Genomic DNA, 24,130 nt, shown 5'->3' on the forward strand with positions numbered 1-24,130 from the left:
ATTTATTAACTAATTATCTACTAATTTAACCGGGGTTTACATCCTACCCACCTAATAATGAATTTTGTCCTCAAAATTCAAATTCAGTTACCTGAAAAGAGTTGTGGGTAGTCCTTTCATATATCTGATTCGAGTTTCCAAGTGTGTTCTTCGATACCAGCTCGACTCCAAGCTACTTTTACCAATGATACTTTCTTCCCGTGCAATCGTTTAACACTGGTGTCATCAATTCTCACCAAAATTACTGGAAGTGTTAGATCTTCTCTTACTTGAATTGGTTCTGGTTCCAAAACATGACTTATGTCAGGAGTATACTTCCAAAGTTGTGATCCATGAAACATGTCATGCAAATTCGAAAGGTACGGCGGTAAGGCAATTCTATAAGCCAGTGGCCCAATTCTTTTCAGGATTTCAAACGGTCCAATATAACGGGGATTCAGTTTCTTAGTCTTAATAGCTCTTCCCACTTCAGTGGTTGGTGTAACCTTCAGAAAGACATACTCCCCGTTTTCAAACTCCAAAGGCTTTCGCTTTAGATCAGCATAGCTCTTTTGACGGCTTTAGGCTATAAACATTCGGTTACGAATCTTCTTTATCTGCTTAATAGTTTCAACTATTATCTCAGGCTCTAAAAAACTTTTCTTTTTTTTTTCTAGTTTCATACCAACATAGGCGAAGATTGACATTTTCTGCCATACAAAGCCTCATACAGAGTCATTCTGATGCTCGCATGGTAGCTATTGTTACAAGTAAATTCCGTTAACGGCATATATATCAATTTCAGCTCGCCAGCTGGTCCAGAACACAAGCCTTTAGCATATCCTCCAAGATTTGGATAGTTCTCTCTGATTGTCCATCTGTCTGAAGGGGATATGCGGTACTTAAAACTCAACTGAGTTCTAAATTCACGTTGAAAAGTTCTCCAAAATCTTAATGTGAAATGAGGATCCCTGTCAGATATAATGGTAGAAGGCACGCCATGCAACCTAACAATCTCTTTGATGTACATCCGAGCCAATTCTTCCATTATGCAACTTATTCGAATGGGAAGAAAGTGAGCTGATTTTGTCAATCGATCCACGATCACCCAAATAGTGTTACAACCAGTACGAGTTCTAGGCAAACCTGTCACGAAATCTGTTGCACTACTTTTCCCATTTCTATTGTGGAATTTCTAAAGGCTGGAGGGTTCTTGATGGTCTCTATTGCTCGATCTTAATCTTCTGACACGTTAAATATTTAGATACATGGAATGCCACATCATTCTTCACTTATGACCACCAGAACATCGTTTTCGGATCTTGGTATATTTTGGTACTTCACGGGTGAATTGAAAACCCGCTCTTATAAGCTTCCTTCAAGATGCTTTGTCATAGGTCTCCGACAACTGGCACAATAATCCGGTTCTTAAACCTCCACAAACCATCCTTACCTTCTGACATTTTCCATTGTCTTCCCTGTTCAATTGCTAGTAATATCTTACACAATGCTTCACCATCTTGATGAGCCTTCAGAAGTTCTGATTTAAAATCACATGAAATTTTGCAAGTGACTCAAACATAGAATTCTAGATTCTTCCCAATCTCCCAAATTCAAACCTTGAAATGCCTTTAGTAATTCTTCTTCTCACAACATCATCCAAGCTGCATATAAAAACTTTCGATTCAAGGCGTCTGCCACAACGTTCGCTTTTTCTGGATGATAGTTCAATTTAGAATCATAATCTTTCAGAAACTCCATCCATCTCCTCCGATGCATATTCAACTCTTTTTACTCAAGAGATACTTCAAAGTCTTATGGTCCGAAAAGATATGAAACTTAGCGCCATAGAGATAATGCCTCCAGATTTTCAGATTAAGCACAACAGCAACAAGTTCCAAATTATGTGTCGGGTAGTTCATCTCATGCGTCCTTAATTGCCGTGAGGCGTATGCTACAACATTCCGGTGCTGCATCAGAACGCACCATAAACCCTTTAATGATGCATTACAGTACACTTCAAACGGTTCACTTAGCTTAAGCAACATGGGCGCAGAAGTCAACCTCTGCTTTAATGCTTGAAAACTCTCTTTGCACTTTGATATCCAGACAAAAGGCGTATTCTTCTTAGTCAACTTAGTTAAAGATAAGGCGAGCTATGAAAGTCCCTTAATGAATCTCCGACAATATCCTGCCAAGCTTAGGAAACTCCTCATCTCTGTCACTGAAGTTGGTCGCTCCTAATTTATCACTGCTTCCACCATGGCAGGATCCATAGTTATTCCCTGCCTACTCACCACATGACCAAGAAACTTCACATCACTCTTCCAAGATTCGCTTTTAGATAACTTAGCATACAACTTCCTGTCTCTCAGAATTTGTGACACAGTTCACAAATGATCAGCATGCTCTTCACCAGTCTTAGAATAAACAAAATATCATCAGTGAAGACAGTAACAAAATTATCCAGGTATGGCTGGAAAATCCTGTTCATATAATCTATGAATACTGCTGGAGCATTAGTCAATCCAAAAGGCATCACAATATACTCATAATGACCATAACGTGTCCTGAACGCAATTTTCGGAATATCTTCATCTCAATCCCTTGTCTATTTTTAAACCCAACATCACTCCAAACTGATTCACCTTTCCAGGTTAACTAAATGTTACTCCGTCTTAAAAACTAATAGCCTTCAACCAGTCATTGACTTGGACTTTACAATTATCAACACATGTCATATATTACGAATGAATATCACATATTAATGATATGCAAGGGAGTTCAAAATTCAACTGCTAATTTATGATTACCTTGGGTCTGAGAATCGGATTCAATTGCACCCTGGCGTTTCCTATGTGGACAGTCTCGAGTCATATGCCCCGACTTCCCGCACTTACAGCATTCACCTAGTCCGGCTCTATACGGCTCATCTGGAGCAATCTCCCCATAGCCTTCCTGTAGCATCGCCCATTTCATGAAGTAATTCTCTGCAAATTGACTCTTCTTAACCAATTTAGTGAAATTCGTTAACCTTTGTGGATACACATAGTTAAAGATGTCTCTCCTAAGTCCTTTCTCATACTGAGCACACTTCCACTCCTTATAGTCGGCTGGATTTTCTTGACAAACTCTTGAGAGGCGGCACAGGTTGTTGAATTCAAGGGTATAGTCAGCAACAGGCATATTCTTTTGCTTTAGCTGGATTAACTCCAACTCCTTTACAGTGTGAAGTGCATGCAAGAAATATTTCCCATAAAATTCTGTCTTGAATCTATTCCAAAAAATATCTGTAAGGTATGATATAACTCCTGCCACCACTTCTGAGCTTCTCCCTCCAACATATAGGTCACTATTTCTACTGGCTGTACTTTAGGAACATGCTGAATGTACAAAAATCTCTCCACGTCTCGAAACCACCGATCAGCCTCCAACACATTGGCATTTCCATTAAATTGAGATGGACCATTCTGAAGGAAATCAGTAAGGGTCATAGACCTGTAATATTAACCTAAATTGCTTGTAAAAGCATCCAAGCTTCCATCTCGAGGTCTTTGCATCAGTTCGGTTCTAAGATTTTCCCTCTGGGCACCTCGTTCAGATCCGTGAGATGACATTTGGTCCCTATTCACACCAAACAATTGATATTAAGGTGATCAATCTCAATATTTCAAGTTTAATGTTTTAAGGTTCCAAATGCATGCTCACAAATACGTATGCTACACATACTAGTCTGATATCCTAAGTAGCACATAATCACACACAGAGTATGCTCAGAAGCATAATCAGTTTGTCTCTCAGGCTCTACAGGAATGAACTGCTCTGTTACCACAATGTAACACCCTACCACACAGAGCATTACACCTAGGATGTAATACAGAGGTGGTGAGGAGCTATGACTTCTAAAATAAAATATGTACATATAATAGTAGAAAGAATATAATAAACTAGGAGCCTTAAAAAATGGGTAAAACAAAAATCGTGAAATAAAAACGTAACGCTCTGGAAACGGAGTGACTTGTGTGTGAAGAAAACTGTAATTATCAATCATAAAATAATAAAAGTAGGAATATAGAGCCAAAGATACAAAATAACATGCTCCTAACTCAGTCTGCAAAGTCAAGGCTGGCCGGAGAATATTTACATATATATATATATATATATAAAAACCAAATGTACATAAGCAAAACCCTGCCTCTCCATAAACCTCTAAGAGGATCAAAAAGACTAGGTTATGCAGAGAGAAAGCTAGTACATACATATACATCATTGTGCAACAAAAAAATCCAGTAACCACTTCGCTTCAGGAGCTCAGACGCCTAACAAGACGTCTCTCGACCTGCATCTGAAAAATAACAACATAGTATGGAACAAGAACTAGAGGTTCTTTGTAAGGTAAAGGTGTCACACACATAGTATATAAGGCCCTGGGAACGCCAGAGGCAATCCTAGAACGCCGACACTCAGATTATAGAGCTTAAAGTATTAAATAGAAGCCATAAAAGATGGTTTTCTCAGAGTATCTAAGCCTAACTTAACTTAATCTTAAATCTAAGTCCTATACTACCATTCCTCCATACCTCCATCTCCGTCAGCATTTCATAGACAAATAAACAGATAAAGGCATACACAAGAAGGTTACAAATACTGCAAGTAACAAATACACATTTAGCATGGCAAGTACACTTAGGCACACCTAGTTAATGCACAACAGGTATTCAAATAGAATGCATATGATGCATGCCTGTTCTATGGCTGATGAGGCTCATCTGTCGGTTATCCAACCAACCCGACAAGTCTGAATAGAACTTAGACTGTCCCCCAACGTGCATCACCAAGAGTCTATGCATAGCTTTTCTCAAATAATCAATATTGCTCAATGGGGGTAACATTCCCGGAAATTTATATAGTGCCCGGTCAGACTTACGTCGTAGGGTCAACAGAGTATCGAGTTTTTAAACCGGTACACGTGGTGGCAAGCCACGGCACTTTATCCAGGGAACCTCGTATCTCAGATCATTTAGTCATTCAAGCCAAGTTTCTTACATAATCTTTCATCAGAATATCCAGTCAATTGTCATATATGACTTATCCGTAACATCTCAAAATAAATTCATCCCTTTTCAACTTTACTTCACCTTCAAGCTATTCTTATTCCCTAACTTCATCTAATTTTCGGGTTTAACACTATTATTTATGACCAATGGAATGAAAATAGAGGTTTAGAATTTTGAAACACTGTTTTAAAACATTAAAAATCAAGTTTGCTGAAATAGGGTCCATGCATACGCGTGGCTCACGCATGCGCGTGGAAAAGTAAAATTGCAATTCGCGCACCCGTCCCTTTGTCATGCGTACGCACTGGTGTAAACCGCATGTCACGCGTGCGCATGAGTCACGCGTACGCGTGGACATGCTCGTTTACCCCTTATGCGCACGCATGGAACTCGTCGCATACGCATCGCCAAGATTCCACTCCACGCGTACGCGTGGACGTACGTTCTTTAAAAAAAATAAGGCAGATGCATGAACAAAGTTGCAGCAGCAGAGTTGAAGAAGCCATGCAATAAAAACATGTTTATAGCACCATTTATAGATTCAATCTTCCAACATACATAACTCAATCATTTTAAATCATTTTTCTTCTGTTCTTCGAACGGCATAAACTTCACGAGTCCAATTTTCATTTAAAATAAGTTGAAATCAATATAGGATTCCAGAAGCCAAGTTATAGCCCGCCGAAGTTCAGCCCAAAACCAAAAGTTTGTAGACAATTTTAAACCTCATTTTCATTCCATTCCGTTCTTTTCCAATTCTAACAGTACCAACTCAAATACCAACATCAATACTCAATACATTCTGCATCATTTCCTCAATCTCCAATCCATAATGTTACACAATTTCTTTTTCGTCAAACCACCAAACTTTCCTGTATAATAATTATAACCATGCATTCAATAATTCAACAATATATCCTCCTATCAATTATATAGTAACCATTGCCATCATGTATCTCAATCACCAAACCAAACCAATTATATTCATCAATCAAATTACTAAACATTATATATACACCTGTATTTCAGCTTATCCTGTGGTCGTCTAGCCTATGTTTTCACAGAACATTATATATTAAATGCAAGAAACCTAAACCATACCATGGGTTTGAGTCTTGAGCGATTGATGGTATTGGAAAAGAGATGGATCCAATAAAGAAATCAGTCTGAAATTGCCTTAACTCTTCTTGTATTGTTCTGGTTATTCTCGAGGAACTCGAACCATCCTCTTCTTGGCAGAAAAAGTCCTTCAATAATTTCTGATAGCGTATAGATATCAGGGTTATTGCAAAAAGTAAGATGTTTGGCAAGATTGTTGAGACAAATATTTTCATCTATGAGCCACATCTTTGAGTATCCTACTATGTTGATGTTGCATCTTGTATAGAGAATTTTTTTGCTTGTAATGGAACTGTCTCCTCAAGACAAAAGAGCAATAGAGTTTCTGCTTCTTTTTATGAGGGATATTTCATATTTCTTGAGTCTCCAGTGTATTATAAAGTTTTTCTTGCCAGGATGGGATAGGGACAAACATAGTTAGAAGTTATTCAAGGAGTGATCCCGATAATTACCTATCACAAAAAAGGTGATACATGGCAAGAGCGAGAACAATTATGGCACAATCATATTAAGCGGAAAGTGCCCATATAAACCATAACATTTCTTCTGGAATTGATCCCTTGATGATGGGAATGATGCAGTAGGGAATCTTGATATCAAAATATCGAGGGTTGACTGTTATCTGTGTAACAAGGAGGAATTTATGTAGCCAATAAAACAGACATTGTCGAGTTAGAATTTTGACATCAGTGGGACTTATTGCCTTGGCTGAGAAAAGAAATGGCTCTGCTGGTCTTATATAAAAATGATTATTTTGAGGACAGTCTAGAAGAGAAAATGTTGGTGGATAGATGATGTTCATCATTAGGAGGTGGAGGATTTTTGGTGGAGGTTCTTTATTAGGACGAGAGAGAAAATCAGCTATTATGTTGTGGTTTCCCTTGATGTGTTTAGCTGTGAATTTGTAACGAGAAAATTAGTCTTTCCATCTCAAAAGTTGTGAATCTGGAAGTATCTTTCCTTTAGCATCCAACATTGATGGAAATGATGTATTGTCTATTTTCACGGTAAAATGGTAAGGACTTAAATGAAAACTGAACTTCTCTATTCCTCTTTTGACGGTAAAAATCACTTTGTATGTGGCATGTAGTGCTTTTCATATTCTTTGAATTGTCTACTAATATGTACTCTTTAGCATCCAACATTGATGGAAATGATGTATTGTCCATTTTCACGGTAAAATAGTAAGGACTTAAATGAAAATTAAACTTCTCTATTCCTCTTTTGACGGTAAAAATCACTTTGTATGTGGCATGTAGTGCTTTTTAGATTCTTTGAATTGTCTACTAGTATGTACACTGTCGTTCCATCAATCTTTTAAAATAAAACAGCTTCCCAATAATTATCACTAGCATCAGTTTGCAGAATGTGTTGTCTTTTGTTTTCTCTTTAATATGTAATAATTTGGATATTTAAATTTAATAAATTAAATTAATATAAAAGACATATTGTGCCCGTTGGGATGCCAGTTTATTCTATTATATAAAAATCGGATGTCTACACTTAATGATGGAGCTGACGTGGCATGCTCCGAAGAGTGTTTTTCGATTTAATTATTTTAACTCATTCAATACAATTTATTACCATAACTTAATTATATCAGCTAATTGATTTCATTAGATATTTTAAATATTAATATAATTTATTATAATATATATTACTTAATTAATTTTACTACATTAATTATAAGTTGTTATATTAGTTAATTAATTTATTCATTTATAAAGTCTGAAATAAAATAAATAATTTATTATTTATTCTAATTAAATTCATTAAATTTAATTATACATTATATACGAATTAATAATAATTTATAAATCATTTTATATTATATATATATTAACAAAATATTATATATGTCTTAATGTGTTAATTAAATATTATATACGCACAGAAAAATAAATACAAAGTTGATTTATATAATATTTATAATATTATATTAGCACGGTAATTTTTTTTTGTTTTGATATCATATAGTATTGATAATGATAATATTATTATATAGTATTATATAAACTTTCTAATATTAGTATAGAAAATTAGAAAATTATTCTTTATGGCAATCATTCTTAGTGGAATAGTGTGTCCCTTATAAAGTATTGATAATTGTTGCTTAATTTAAAGTAATTGTATGTTGGTATCTTAAATTTATTTTTTAATAATGACCTAAATAGATAAATCTAATTGAATTGAATGATTATATAAAATATTTTATATTATTAATATATTAAAATTAAATTCATTTTTCAGTATAGAATTTTATAGGTAAATTTTATACAAGATTAAGTTATTTTTTATTTTTTAATTTGTTTTATCTCTGTTACTTTATTTAATTTTAAGTAGCGTCATATTTATAATTACCGCTAGCATGATATTTTATAAAATATGAAAATCAATTTTTTGATAATTTAAATATCAATGTTTGAGTTAATTTTAATTTAACTTTTTTAAATTAATGTTATCTTTTATTTAGATCTTAATTAATTTAAAATACAAAAATACTAATATATTTACTGTCTCTTTAAATAATAATAACTTTAATTTATTTACTGTCTTTTTTTTCTTTTATATTTTGTTAAGCAAAGATAATATATGGATTTGGATGGAGTTAAAAAATACTCTATGCAATGCATGTTTGGCACTTATAAATTCATATGAAATAGAAGAGAAGAAAACAAAAAGCTAAAAAACACTTAGTTGAATGGTGTAAACAGATTCATTGAAGCCAAGTGTCCGTGGATTCTCATATCTCATCTCATTTTTTGAAATTCAAATACATTTTAAATGTATGAATTTTAATTATATTTATTTTTTTCCTCTTCAATAAATACTACAATCTCTTCCTGTTTTTGCTATAGGCTTGTCTTTTATTTAAAAAAATACACAAAAAAATATAAAAAGAAAAATCAAAGAAATTAAAACTGTTATTATATTTTAAAAAAATTAAATGCTCTTTTAATTAAATATCTATGTAATTCTTATCTAGATATATAAATTGTATTTTAATATATAATAACGAATAATGAGATATCTATCTATTCTATTTATTCTATTATATAAAAATCAAATTTTTGCACTTAATGATAAAGTTGACGTGGCATGTTTCTTAGAATGTTTCCTGATTTATTTCTTTTAACTCATTAAATACAATTCATTACGGTGGATTAATTATATCAACTAATTGAGATATTTAAGTATCACACAATTTAATATTATGTATATCAATTAATTGAATATAATTGTTAGAGTATAATTAGGATCAATTAGATCAATTAGCATTATTTAACATATCTAAATATTTATTATAGGATATTACGTCTTTATTATTTCGATTCTCTTAGCACCTATAAATACCCTTCTATATTGTATCATTTTAGACAACTTGAATACACATAAACCTTTTCTCTACTGCTCTCTCTTACCCTTTCTTATAATAATAAGTACAGTTTAATTTAGTTAGAAGTTTATTATTTTATAGTCTTCTATAAAATAATCTTTTTATCACTTTGGATATTTTAACTCTTTTTTTTTCTCTTTACATGTAATTTTGTTGTGCATTAACTTTGTTTATTTAATTATTTAATGATGAAATATACTCAAGTTAATTCTATCATATAATAGTTTATTTTCTCCTATATATTTTGATTTGTATAGTTACTATTGATCTTACTATTTTCGATCTTGCTATTTTTGTTTTCTTGAATTGTTCTTTATTTTTTTATGACTTGATAATTTAAAAAAAAAGCAAAGAACGGAAAAAAAGATGGCCAAAGACGAAGGTTAGAAGCCTAAAGCAGCAACATCATTCCTCAGCATTATTATTATTAATATGAACTTTATTATTTCTTTTCTTAACATTCTTTAATACAAGCTTCGTTTCTTTTTATTAATTATTATTAATACTTTTATTCTTTTCTTCTCTAATTATAAATCTCCTTATAATAATTTTTTGATCGGATATTTTTTTGGTCTAATAAATTTTTTCAAAAATAATTTATATTAGAAAAAAAAAGATAAAAGTAAAATTTAAGATTCAAATTTAAATAAGATGTGTAAAGAATAACTATTGAATTCATTTGGTTGATTTAAACACTTTGTATTATCGTCATTGAAAATTTCAAATACTATTATAAAATTCTAGATATTTTTATTTTATTGTTCTTAAATTACATATTATCCCGTGTATTTGAAGAGTTTCATCTTTTGAAAATAAACTGTGACATTATATACTTTTTAGATACAATAAATGAATAATAAAGTTAAAGTGAGTAACAAAATTGATTATAAATAAGATACAAATTTTTAGAATTTCTAGCACAATTAACAAATTTTTAGTTTCAAAATAATTGTTTACTCTATTTTTTATCTTTTATTTGATTTTTTATAACTTTTTCTTGATTTTTTTAATTAATTATGATTGTAATAACTCATCATAAATTTGTGTTTTGTAAAAAAAATTTATCAATCATAAAACACAGAATACTTAACCAAAAAATTTAAAAAATATTAATTAATCACAAAATAAAAAATTATGAAAATGGTGCTTTAATTATGTTGTAAAATACAAATTGGGACTATTTAAAATTAATTTTTTACCATTAATGTTAACTTCAATCATAATAAGGTAAAAAGTAAAAATTGTATATAATAATTTAATTTTATTATTTACACTACCAAAATTATTCTTTAATGTATTATATCCTATTTATTTTTATTCATTGATAATCTTTAGTTTTCTATTTTTAATAAAAATTTAAATTGATTAAATAGATTATTTTTCAATTAGTAATATAATTATTGTGATATTTACTTTGTTCAGTAATTTTTTTAATTTATTTAATCTGATTAATCATCTCTTTCTTATTTTATGCTAATTTAATTAATTAAAGTTAATAAATTTCAGTTATTTTAATTCTTGCAACTTTTTATTATAATAATATATGTCTATTAATGTATTAATATAATTTTAATATTTATATGTCACTAATAATAATAATATATAATATATCTAATTGTAAAAAATTTACTATTTTTTATACGATTAGATTAGACATATTTATATTCAATTTATTTAATTATTTAATTAAAATTAATTATATTAAAATATTATATTAATATTATGGTAGACTAATTATATTATTATTCATTAATTATATTAAGAGATTAAGATTATGATAGATTATTATTATTTTATTATTTTTTATTTTTTGACATTAATTCAGATGTTTAGCTTCTTTTATTATCATTTTTTATTCTCTTATTCTATGTGTTTATTCCCATAATTCTTGCTAAATTAAATAAAGTACTGTATATCTTTTTTTATTTTTCTTTTATATACACATAAAATTTATTAAATTATTTCTCTTCCATCTAATAATTTTGTTTCTCTTCTATTTATATTTCTTTCCTTTAATATTTTATTGGTTCTTATTTTTTAAATTTTATTTTAATTTATGTATTTGTTCTTACTTTACCCAATTTTTTTATTTATGTGTAATATACATTCTTATATATGTTATAGAAATATGATTTGATTCCATTAACTTACCAATTTTTTTTTGAAAAATCTAAAGCTAAAGCACAAAAATATATTTATAGATATTTTGCTTTAATTTTTTAACTAAAAAATATAATTTTTTGTCATATTAGTTGGAATTCAAAGTTAAATATGAATATTAATTTTTGAAATAGAATAAATATATTTTAAATTTTTTGCATCTAAAAATAATATTCTATCAATGTTAGAATTATTTAGATGGATAAGTAATAGTGAATATAGAATTATTTAGGATGGATAGAACTAAGTACATCTTTTTATTGAAAATACAAATTTAAAAATATTATATTCAATTCTCAATAGTCAACCTCTCATTGAACCATTATATTTTCAAAAGATTTTTGAAAAAATGAAATAATTTTAGGTGTATAAATTTTGTAAAAATTTAATTAATTTAAGATATTTATTATCGTTGATTAAAAAAGTAAATTGAAATGATAATTTAATATTTCTATACTCTTAAAATATTATTTATTTTATTTTTCATGCATTCTTTATCATCCAATGATCACATTAATATAATTTAATTCAATAAAATTATTTATTATCATTTGATTGAATAAGATTTTTATTTTAGCTGAAAATTTTAGGATTTCTCAACCTCAAGATCATCCATGTTAAATCATTAAAAAATATAACTAAGAGCGCGGAAACGTCTCTTCATTCGAGAGTATGATTAAGATAAGAGAGTTTGGCTCTTGTGGTTCTTTGATCTTCGTCAACCAAAAGGGCTGAATCACAATTTTACTCTGGGAAAAGAGCTATGAAGGTGAGTTTGATGTGTTGGAAACCAAAATTCTAAAGTCATTATTTATATTTGAGTGTGACACTCATTAAACCCTAAAATTCAAATAAAATAGTATCTATAATTTTAATCTCATTTATCCAAATCAAAAGTAATAATGACTTATTTAATTTAACATTTATGACAATAAATGAGATCACCGTTATATAAGTCATTTAATGTAAAATTACTTAATTTACAATTATAATTAATATATATATTATCATAAATATATTAAGAAATAATAATTTCCTAACAATCTTCTACTTGGGTTATAAATATATATTTTCCTGAGATAACCTCTTATAAATTTTACGCGTAAATCTGAATGTTATTTTTCTTATTACTTTAATAATCTGGTCTATCTCATATATTAGTTATGAAATTACCGAAACTTTTATCACATTAGTGTCACAACAAAATTACGATGATCCCATACTAAAATACTCAACCACATAAATCAAATTTGAATGAGAAAATTCAGAAATTACATGCAAAAATGATCTCATGCATGTCTATTTTTAACTTGAATAAAAATTCTATTTTATTCGGTGACAGACTCAGATGAAACTGCAACGGCAATATCCGGGCATAGCGAAGGTGACTAAGTGATGAGTCTGTAGAAGAAGAAGAGAAGAACTTAACCGACTCACAATGAGAGAGAGAAAGAGAGAGAGAGAGGGGGAAATTTACCTAGAGAAAAGAAACTCGGCAGGAGAATGGTGGCGACGGGCTCAACAACAACGGTAACGGGATGAGCCGCGATGATGACATAAGCTGTGAACAGTGATGTACCCAAAAAAATTTAGTAATAGGGACAAAAATATAATAAAATTTAGGTGCAATGAGTTGCTATACATACGAGAGAATTCGAACCCTCAATACTTATTTAAACGGACGACTAAGTTGATCACTTAATCAATCTAAATTGGTTTAAAGATATATTCAAAATTTAAAATTAGAACTATATAATACATATTGATATTTAAAATAACAAAAAAAATATTTATAAGGACCTTTTTTATTTTTAACATGATTAAATATTTTATATATATATTTTTAAATAATTATTTTACTTATTTGTCAAATCTACTTATTATAATTTTTATACTATAAATAAATTTTTTAACCAAAATAATTACAGTATATTAATACATAGATAATATATTTTTTTATCTTAAACAATTTTTAAAAAATCACTAATAATTTAAGTTGTATTTAATTAGAAAACTAAGTTTTAATTTAATTATTAATTAATTAACTAATATAATATAATTAATTATCACTAATTTTTGAGTGTATTTATTTATTTTTCATACTAAATCAAATTTAACAATATAATTATTATTATGTGTTAAGTTTAACAAAATATTTTTTAACATAAAATACAAAAGAACTATTTATATTTTATTTTGAGATAAATATAATATAATAAGTGGTATATATGTATATAAGTATTACTTTTTTAAAAAAAAAATTGTGGGGGCAAATGCTCCCTCTATATTAAACGTGGGTCCGTCTCTGGCTGTGAAGGAAGATGAGAGTTGTGAATAGGTAAGCGGCAATGGACTCAGCAACAACATGACAAGAGCTATGCGGTTTTTTTGTGAAGAAGTCGAGAAGAAAAAGATTTTAGCCGAGGATGATTGAGTTTATCTTGTATGGCTATAAAGTATAGACGGAAGCTATGAATCATGTGTGATGTGAGGCAAATTCTAATTCCTAAAAAGTATTTATATGTATATATTCGGGACGGGTACACTCTAAACCCGTCCATATCCTGTCTTGCTCCGACTCGGGTCAAGTTATTACCCTTTTCATCCGGGTATGGACGGGTCGGGTACCTGCGTATTCGAAAACTCTTGCCAAGTCTAACCACGTATTGATACTCTATTTATTAAGGGTTTATCGCTAAACAATGGATTGCTATATACACAAGGCGAGATTCTAAATCTAAATAGTTGTTTAAGCGGACGAGTGAGATGATCACTTAACAAAGTCAAATTGATTAAGACAAATACTAATTATTTTTAATATTTTAATATTAAAACTTTTGAGAATTTGATTTTAATTATAACTTTATAAAATATTTATAATAATAATTATATATATATATATATATATTTAATTTTTTAATAAAATTTTTAATATAATTTTATGTATTATCCCATAGTTACAAAAACATACACTAGTAATAAATAAAAATAGAGATGGAAGTAGAGTTTCAGCATTTCTTTAGAGGGAGGAGTGAGTTTTTCTTATAATAAATAGTGTTGATAGGCAGTAATAGATTGTAAATCGGCTCAATATTAATTATATTGGTGGAGGATAAATATATGCGATAAATATTTGCGCTTACAGAGTTACAGTCAATTGTTTATAGAAGTAAAAGCGCTATTTTTGGTGCAATATAAGATAAAATTCAAAAAAAAAGTCAGACTTAGAAAAAAATCTCATCATCCGAAGGTCGACATGTTTTGGGTTAAAGCAGTCGGAAAAATAATAACAATTTACACTCTCTGTGACTTTAAACTGTCAGAACTATTGCGAGACGAAATACATGAAATTCTTTACCGGGTTTGGTGGAGTCAAAGAGGGACTGCACAGAAAATAGACTGGTTGAATTAGGACAAGATGACTAAACCAAATAAAGAAAATGGGCTGGGACTCAAGGATATTATAGCTCAGAATTTGGCTATATTTAGAAATCAATTTTAACAAATAAGTACTAAACCGAATCCACTGTTAGCTACTATGCTCAAAAGTAAATACTATCGCTATTCCTCTCCTCTCACCGCAGATAAGGGCCAACAACTATCATGATGTTAGCAGAACATCTTAGAAGAGAGAAAGGTAGTAGAAAAGGGGTTGAGATAGAATATTGGTTCGGATACTGAAGTGAGAATATGGTAGGATCCCCCTCCTCCCGTTACTCATTTCATATCAGTCCAAACAGCACAACAACCACAGACATTTATTACTAATAGAAAGTAATACCTGAAATCAAGTACTAATAGATGAGACATTTCCTCCAGACATAGGAGCGAGAATCCTCGATATTCCACTGAATGAAGATGGTACTTAAAGATTAATCTGGTCATGAAATAAAAGTAAGCAATATGATCTTGCATTAGGGTACCGTATAACATATGAGGAGTGCACATCTCTGAAAACAGATTTGGAGTTTAAAAATTCCATCAAAAATTAAAATTTTTCTATGAAGATCGATGCACACGAGAGTTTACCTGTTATGCTGAATAATTCCAAATATGTTACCGTTATTAAACGTCATTATTCAATTTGGATTCGACTACTGTATTAAAACAGGGGGTTGAGTGTTGACCTGCTGACATTGCCGACTATGTTGACCTCGTCGAGGAGAAACGTTAAATATCAACAAAAAAATTCTCATTCTTTTAACACATGCATTTAAATAACTAGTGACTAGTATCTATGGGTTATGTTGGAATCGAACTCATGACTTAGTTCTGCTACAAACCAGGTGACTCAACTCAATTAAAATTATCATTGTATGTTGGATTTAAAGAATTTACAGGTTGTCAGATTTAGAAGGGATCAACTTCAATTGGAGATGGGAAGAAAAAGTAAAGCCCGTATAACAATACAAATTTCAAAACGCTACATATAGTTAAACAAAACTAATGCCTTAAAAATATTGAGTGTGCGGGTGTGTAATGTGATATAATATCTAGAATTTGAAGTTGTCCAATCCATTTAGAAAAATTAATGCAGCAACTACCTAAAAACTGAACCTGCAAGCAAAAGGTGGCCAAAAAGGGACAAAGATAAACAAAATGAAATGAATATGTCAACATAGCCATAACTTACATTTACATAAAATGAGCATAACTTGCATTAGCCCAATATCACAGTGAAAAATGAGCAAAGAGAAAAAAAAAAATTTACATTTTGATCTATTCATGGCTGGCACAGGTTCTCTCAATCACCTTTGAATCTGTTCTTTGAGAATTCCTTGAAGGAGAACTTGATCCTCTTGAAGAAATATGTCCAAAGAAGCTAAGCTTACCAATCTTTTTAGAGAATGAAGTCATAAATTTTCTAGATCCGGACTTGGCCATGTCCCTCTTCATGCAAACATGCTCCCTCTCAAGATCATTCAGTCTCATTCGCAGCCGCGCTAACTCAAGCTTTAGCTCGCGATTCTCTCGCCTCAACGACGCATAATTGTCTCGTGGAGACATAGCGGCGCTCAGAGCGCCACTACTAATTCGCCACGACTGGTGCATCGGCTTGGGGTCATCTTCCCCATAAGAACAGGACAAAGAATTTCTGAGTCTTAGTTGTTCAAAATACAGAACTTGCACAATTGATTGCAGAGGAAGCCGCTCGTTTTGAGCGGCGTGAGCTCCGGCTTCTTGAGAAAGTTTCTGAAAGTCAATCAGTTTGCATAGTTTCTTCTTGTCCATATCTGTCAAACCTTGATGCGCCTGAAAATTCATATCAAAGCTTTAGATGTAGCATAAATAATAATTTGATGATTTTTTATCATTATTCATCAATAATACATTATTACTCATGTATAGCTAATTAGCTTCTCTTCTTATAATTTTGTACTTTGGAAAATTTTCTGCAGATCTTGAAGCAAAGATAGCAAAAGAATTTATTATTTCTAACCAATTCTGACTATAAAAATTATAATATGAAAACTCACATGCAGTCTTCATGTAAAGTTGATAGTTGACAACTATTAGATAATAATTTAGTCACACTTGTTAAATCATTTAACGGTTCTCAAATATCAACTTCACATCAAGATAGCTGTACATGAGTTTTTACCTATTTCATAGTTATATATGATATGATGTTTATAACATAACATACTTTCAAGTAAATATCGATGGCCCGATATAATCCGTCATGGACCGTCCGAGCATGCGCCGGCAAGGTTTCTGCAATGACCATGAACTTAGGCAGCTTCAGGTTTGCATCAGGGGCGATTTCGGCCAGGTAGTTATCAACTAATTTCGCAACCTTAACCAACGCAGTTTGCGAAGGCGAACGTGGGCTATCAGATTCAAAAACCGAGGCGTCTTCTAGATCATCTTCACTATCATCTTGCTGACAAAAATTCACCAGAATCCTATGAACCGTGTCAACATCAAACAATGTGTCGCCGGCGTGCCGGAAAGACGGAATCAGGATATCATCAAGAGTGGCAATATCTAGCTGCGATCCGATCCTTCTTTCAAGATCGAGCCGCGAGGCGATCGCGCAATCGAGCATCACGGCGCTTCGAAGAAGGCCGAAGAGGAAGTTTATTGGAACTGCAAGCTTCTCAACAGGCAAAAGACTAACGATTGCTTCAACCACAAGCTTCTCGTGCTCGCTCGAATTCGCATCCACTTTAGTCTCCCTAGAAGGATTCCACAAGCTTGATTTCTTAGTCAACTCCTTCTGAGCATAATTCACTAGCGAAGCGCCGATACTCTCCGGCCGAACGCCGCGGCATTTCATCGCCGTTATGACTCTCTGAAACATGTCAATTCTAAGAACAGAGAGATCTTCGATCCACCAATCGCCGTCGCATTTCGCCTGCCGGCTCATATGTAACCTCCCTGAACTGCTGTACTCCAATCTTGAGAAGCTAGAAGCTATCTGTTCGGCGCAGGCTTTCGAGGCGATGGCGTCGATGCACCGGCTAACAATCTTCAGCTCATCCGCCAGAGGCAGCAGGCTTTCGCACTGCTGCAAGACTTGCACACAAATTTCAAGATTCTTGCAGACAATGCTGTCCAGATACTCCTCGGCTCGCGAGCCGAGGTTGTCCTTGGAGAAGTCCTCCGACATTTCTAGATAGTCCGAAACACAGCATAGCTGAGCAACGTTTGTGGAAGTGATCTCGAAGTTTATCCCGTAGCAGAATTTTGCTGCTAGCTCAAAGCATTCTGCTCCTCCTGGTAGATTAAGAAGCTCCACTCTTGAGATGTCGGAATCTCTGTGCTCCGCGACTAGCCTCCTTATCCGGCCGCTTCGCGAGACCAGAGGAAACTTCATACACGAGTAAAAGAAAATGCAACGATTATAGATGGAAATTTTGTAGAAGCATTATTGAAGTAATGAGTAAAGTTGGTAGACACTTACCTTGTGTAATGAAAATGTTCCTCCACCAACTTCTATAGTTATATCACTTGGTACATCCCGGAAAATCCTACAACAGATTAAATGTGTTAATTTTTCAAAATAAAAAGTATGAGCATGTCAAGTTCAAGAATGAGATTATCACTGTTGAGTGTAGGTTGAGGAAAATTTTTTAGCAACAAAATAAAATCATAGAAGCGTGTAGGGAATTTGATCTTTCATTTTCCATTCTTTTCTTTTCATAGGATACAAAGACACCTAATTAGTCAGTGTGAATTGCCACTTGCTGTGGACTTAAAAAGATAAGAATAAAGAATAAAGAAAATTATAAAATCATACATTTATATAACGAGAAATAGAACAAAATATTTTAACCATAGATACCATATGTCCATATACTATGCAAACTACAACAAAATTGAAATCACAAACTCTTTTCTCTAACTAGCACCAAACAAAGAACACAATTCACAGCAATAATTTAGATTGAATTGCAGGACAATTTAGATGTCCAGATCAGCAACTTTGCAGGGGAGTGAGTTCATTGAAAGCATAGTATATCATTCTTTTCGAACAGATCTTTGATCATGTTATTCAACCAACAAAAAGAACAGAAGAACCATGGAAGAAGAATTTGAACAACAACAACAACAAATTTTTTTAAGAAAAAGAAAAAATTTGAAGATTTTCAAGTGAATTAGCACAAGGCTAATCAATAAATCACACAATACAGCAAAGACTAAACAATTCTGTTTTTGAAAAAACCAGTAATCCCAGTTAGTTAAGAAAGTGCCACAAGTCACAACAAAAACAGAATTTGCATAAACAGAAACTCACCTTTTATAGCAACAAACTTATTAATATATTTTTCCCCTATGAAGGAAAACAAAAAACAGGTAAAACCGAGCAACCCTTTTAAGTAAAAGAAGAAGTCTTTTTATTTTATATCTGTTTTTTTCAAAAAAAAAATGAAAACAGTGAAACAAACCATTCACTGCATCTTTGCCTGGCACACTTTGCCAGAGGCAACTGCTGCTGGTGCTGCTGTTTGTCAGTACGGTCCATAGAGAAAAAAGAGTGATGAAGAGAATGTGAAGTGAAAGAGAGAAAAAGTGTTGCAGTGGTAGTTTTAGATTTAGTTTTAGTGGGTCTAAGGAAGTAGCAGAAGTGATTGTTGTGAAGTGAGGAAAGAGACTGAGTTGGAAGAAGTGTAGATGTTGCTGTTGTTGTGTGAGTTCTTCGGCCATTGTGGGTTTTTTTTTTTTTTTTTCTTGAAGATGTGGGTTCTCAATGCATAGATTGCTATTGTCCAAAGCAAATGGGTCCTGTGTTGTGGGACATGCTTTGCTTTTTAATAAGTTGTTATTATTGTTAGCTTCTCTCTCACTCATAAATGACTCAATGTAGTGGAGCAGTGACACAAATGAATGCAAATTCTACTGTTATTTAAGCAATAATTCTGTTTTTTGCATCCTCCCAATATATCATAAGATATAAAATCATGTATATGTTTTTACGGTAATATTAGAAAGACAAAAGAAACGGTCAGAATTTATTTTATTTAATATTTATTAATTATTGTAATAATTAATAAATATTAAATAAGATAAATTATAACTATTTTTTATTAATTTTTTTGTTATCAAATATTTTTGATATTTTTATTGTCTAACAATTTAGTAAGAGTAGTTCGTTTACAAACACTCTGTATTAACACAAGATTATTTAAAAAGAAGTTGCATTTAAAGAGTATAATACACGCAGTTTAGCTTTATAATTATACTAGTAACTATTTTTACAGTTTAAACTCATGATTTAAAAGTTACACGGAGATAACTCAACCATTATTTTAAAAAAAAATTTTATTGCCTAACAATTTAGTATGAGATAAAACTTTTTATGACTATTATTAGATCTTGAATTTGTTGATTGATCATTTTTTCTAAATAAAAGATAAAAAAAATTTAGTATAAAATAAAATAAAATAAACATATAAGTTGTTTAAATTTATATAAATTCTTGTGTAAGTAGATATATTAGATATGAAATTATTTATATATATTAATCTAATGAATTAAATTTTAAAAGATGATTTGGTTGTAACAATTAGGCTTCCAATGTGATTAGATATCTAAAGTGATAATATTTTTGAAGCAATGCATTAAAAAATAATCATCGTTGAATTTGTAATTTTTATCATGGGTGAGTTTTATTATTTTGATTTAAAAGTGATTAAATTTTCACTTTATTACTTTATCAACTTTTTTAATTTAAAAGAACTTGATCCAACACAACAAATTATCAGATGAAATTGTTAAAATAAATTGTAAAAACAGTAAAACTCTTAAAAATTAAGAGCTGTATAAAAAATAAAAAATAATGAACTAAAAACACTATAAAATTTCAATTCAAAATAATCTTTTAGTATAACTAATATGTTTTCTCAAAAGACACATAATAAAATTATTATTAATATAAATTTTTAAATTTGTTCTTTAAATAAATAAAAAAGAATTGTATTATAAATTTAAATTTTTTATATTTAAAAAAAATTTAATATGTGTCTTAAAAATAGAAGATAGCTAAATCCTTTTTTTTCTTACCAAGATTTCTTGCATTTGCTCTTTTGCCTAATTTTAACCCTTTATATATTTTTACAATTCTACACACAAAATAAATGGGTAAAAGCATTTCGGTAAATAAATATGCGTAAGATACTAAAATAGTGAGCATTAAAAATAAGTCATTAACCCAGCATTTACGGTTTCAATTCCTTAAATTATGTAAAGGGAGTCAATGATTGTGCGTGAATAAGGTACTCCTATTTCTATTGTTCGGTGCTTTCTTAATTATTTTATTTTATTTAATTTTCTATGGTTTCTTTAAGCAGTTAAAGAGGCGCGAAAGAAGGGAAAGGAAGGAGGGTTTTGTTCACAAAAAGTCAAAAAATGTAAACTCACTGAAACAGGAATGAAAGGAGGGAACAAAGTTGTTAAAACAGGTTCTTTGACAATTTTGTCCCCTTTCTCTTTTTGTCCCCTTTCACTCCTAACTTAATCATTTTAATTTAGGTTTTGCTAATATGTATTGGCTAATTCTATGGTGTCTATGAATTTTTGTCTAAATTTTGTCTAATTTATTTTTATTTTTTATAGTAAGTTTTAATTTTTTAAAAATTATTTATTTTTATATCTTTTAAATTAAATAATAATTTTTAACTCTTTTTAATAAATAGGTACCACCTTTTAAGCATCTATGTATTTACTAAGAATACATATTAAGATTAGTAATTGATTTTTTTTTATATATAAAATCCATACAAAACTTAAAATTTTAATATATCTATTATGTATTTATTAAAGTAAAAATTTTAAAAAATTTTACTAAAGTAATCTGTACATATAAAATGTTTAGTAACAAAAAGAGATGATAGCCAAAATAGTTAAAATTTATTTTATTTAATATTTATTAATTATAATAATAATTTTTTTATTTTTCATTGTATTTTTCAACCCGACAAGTTAAAGACTAATTCGTCGCAGATTTGAGCTCCATTAAAAGGTCTATTGTTGGTCCATGAGTTACTGCATAACAAAACGGGATTCAAACTCGCGACACTTACTTAAGCGGACGAGTGAATATCAAATAAGACAATTTCTGTCTTTTTTTTTTTATCTCGCTAATATTATTAATACATATTAACTAAACATGCCCTTTTAATATTCATACTTATAATATTGCTTTGCACCGTTAATTGAATCCTCTTGTCAAGCCATATACATATTGGTGGTCTCACCTTACTTTTAAAACCAGCAAATTAGATATCAATTACTTTTGTCACAGAATTTGTGGACTCCATTGAGAACCCTGTGGGTCTATATCACAAATATTTTAAATGAAAAATAATAGAGACTCAATTATTTTATATGATTCTGATATATTATTTTTTCTAATCAATACCTTAATTTTAATGTACGGTTAAGAAACCTTTCTAAATAAGACAGGATACAATATATCAGGTTACATGTTACATGTTTCATATGTGTAAAAGTTCCTTATTTTAATTTGTTTGTTAGAAGGTGCTTTCAATACTAAGCTCAAAAAGTCTAATAAATAAACTATTAAAAAAATTTCTAAATTATGAATTCAATAAATCCTCGTTTCACAAGTTTTAGGGTATGTTTGTTAGGATGATGAACGGAGAAAATGGCAAAGAAAAGAATGATAGCAGGATGATAGTAGGGCTACTTAATGGAGCACTAAAGGAATTATTTTATAAAAAATATTATATATACATACAAAATCAATCATTAAATTAACTACTAATTTTTAATATATATTTTATATTTTAACATATATTCTATTTAAATATGATGAAAATGATTTTTGCAAAAATTGGTAAATATCTTCGGTTATATTTGATTTTATAATAGAATAAAACACGATACTGATAATATATGATATAAAGAATAAAACACAGAAATTAATATTTTATATTTTATTTAATGATAAATTAAATATAATATAAAAAAATTATGAAAAGTCTAATTTATTTTTTCACACAAATATAAAAAAATATATAATAATAAAAACTATAAATATAAAAATTATAACGAAAACAAAAAAATATATATATCTCTTATTATTAGTATCTCTATACTGCTCTTATTAAAAATATAAAATATACTAATTTAATATCTTAAAATATAATATTGTGTTTATATTTCACTTATCAAATATAATTTTGTATTTTGTAGATTTTTATCTCAGTGTTTTATATTTATAAATAAATAGTAACGTTAATAAAGAATTAGGCCAAGAAAGGTCAAATAAAGAGATTGTGATTGATTTGCATTTATTTTGGAGTTTTTTGCAATTAAATGTGACGTGGGTAATAATGTTAAACTTCTAAGGCTGATACACCGAAGGAAATTTCTGATTGTACACCAATAAGGGCGTTGGGTTTATAAATAAGGTGGTGGCAAATATATAAAACTGGTTCGTTGGAGATTCACACACAAAATAAGAAACACAAATACATGATGAGATCCTTATAGCAAACGAGGAAGTGCATTGGCTTAGAAAAGAAGATAGTTTTGCTAATTAATAAAGTGGAGTTTCATGAAGTCTATGATTCAGATGGAAGTTTGTGGTCGATCAAGTAATTTGTGGGTCTCAAACTTCCAACAGCGGAGAGTAAAACCAGCTTGAGAGAGTGTTAAGTTAGACTAACCAAAGAGAGTGAAAATAGCATTGTGTAAAGATTTGAGTAAAAAAATTGGATAAAAAATATTTTTTAAAAAACTTTTTAAAAATTTTAAAAATATTTTTTAATTTTATTTTATTTTAATTTTTTTACAAAATATTTTATTTCTATCAATCCAACAATAATATTTAGGACAAATCCAACAATAATATTTAGGTTAAGTTATATTAAAGGTTATTTTTGTAAAATTATTGTTGAATTGGTTCTAAATTTTTTGAAAAATTAGCTATCAGAAATATATTTGATAC

At 30.0% G+C, this 24,130-nt stretch overlaps 1 protein-coding gene and 1 long non-coding RNA gene across 3 annotated transcripts; both read right to left on the reverse strand.

The window, feature by feature from the left end:
* Positions 1-12,934: 12,934 nt before the first annotated feature.
* Positions 12,935-15,865, reverse strand: LOC112719552 (uncharacterized). Of its 2 annotated transcripts, XR_011869482.1 has the most exons (4): positions 15,742-15,865; positions 15,494-15,589; positions 13,190-13,273; positions 12,935-13,113 (listed from the first exon to the last, which is right to left on the reverse strand). It is a non-coding gene; the product is annotated as an uncharacterized lncRNA (long non-coding RNA). The 2 variants fall into 2 exon arrangements; XR_003161855.3 differs by lacking the exon at positions 15,742-15,865 and having other exon boundaries at positions 15,494-15,721.
* Positions 15,866-16,303: 438 nt separating this feature from the next.
* Positions 16,304-20,035, reverse strand: LOC112747216 (BTB/POZ domain-containing protein At5g48800). Its single transcript, XM_025795190.3, has 4 exons — positions 19,605-20,035; positions 18,620-18,686; positions 17,360-18,526; positions 16,304-16,965 (listed from the first exon to the last, which is right to left on the reverse strand). The coding sequence occupies exons 1-4, from the start codon at positions 19,679-19,681 to the stop codon at positions 16,432-16,434; spliced, it is 1,845 nt and encodes a 614-aa protein (XP_025650975.1). The 5' UTR covers positions 19,682-20,035; the 3' UTR covers positions 16,304-16,431.
* Positions 20,036-24,130: the final 4,095 nt, after the last annotated feature.

This window comes from Arachis hypogaea, chromosome 2 (genome assembly GCF_003086295.3).
Source record: "Arachis hypogaea cultivar Tifrunner chromosome 2, arahy.Tifrunner.gnm2.J5K5, whole genome shotgun sequence".
Lineage (NCBI taxonomy): Eukaryota > Viridiplantae > Streptophyta > Magnoliopsida > Fabales > Fabaceae > Arachis > Arachis hypogaea.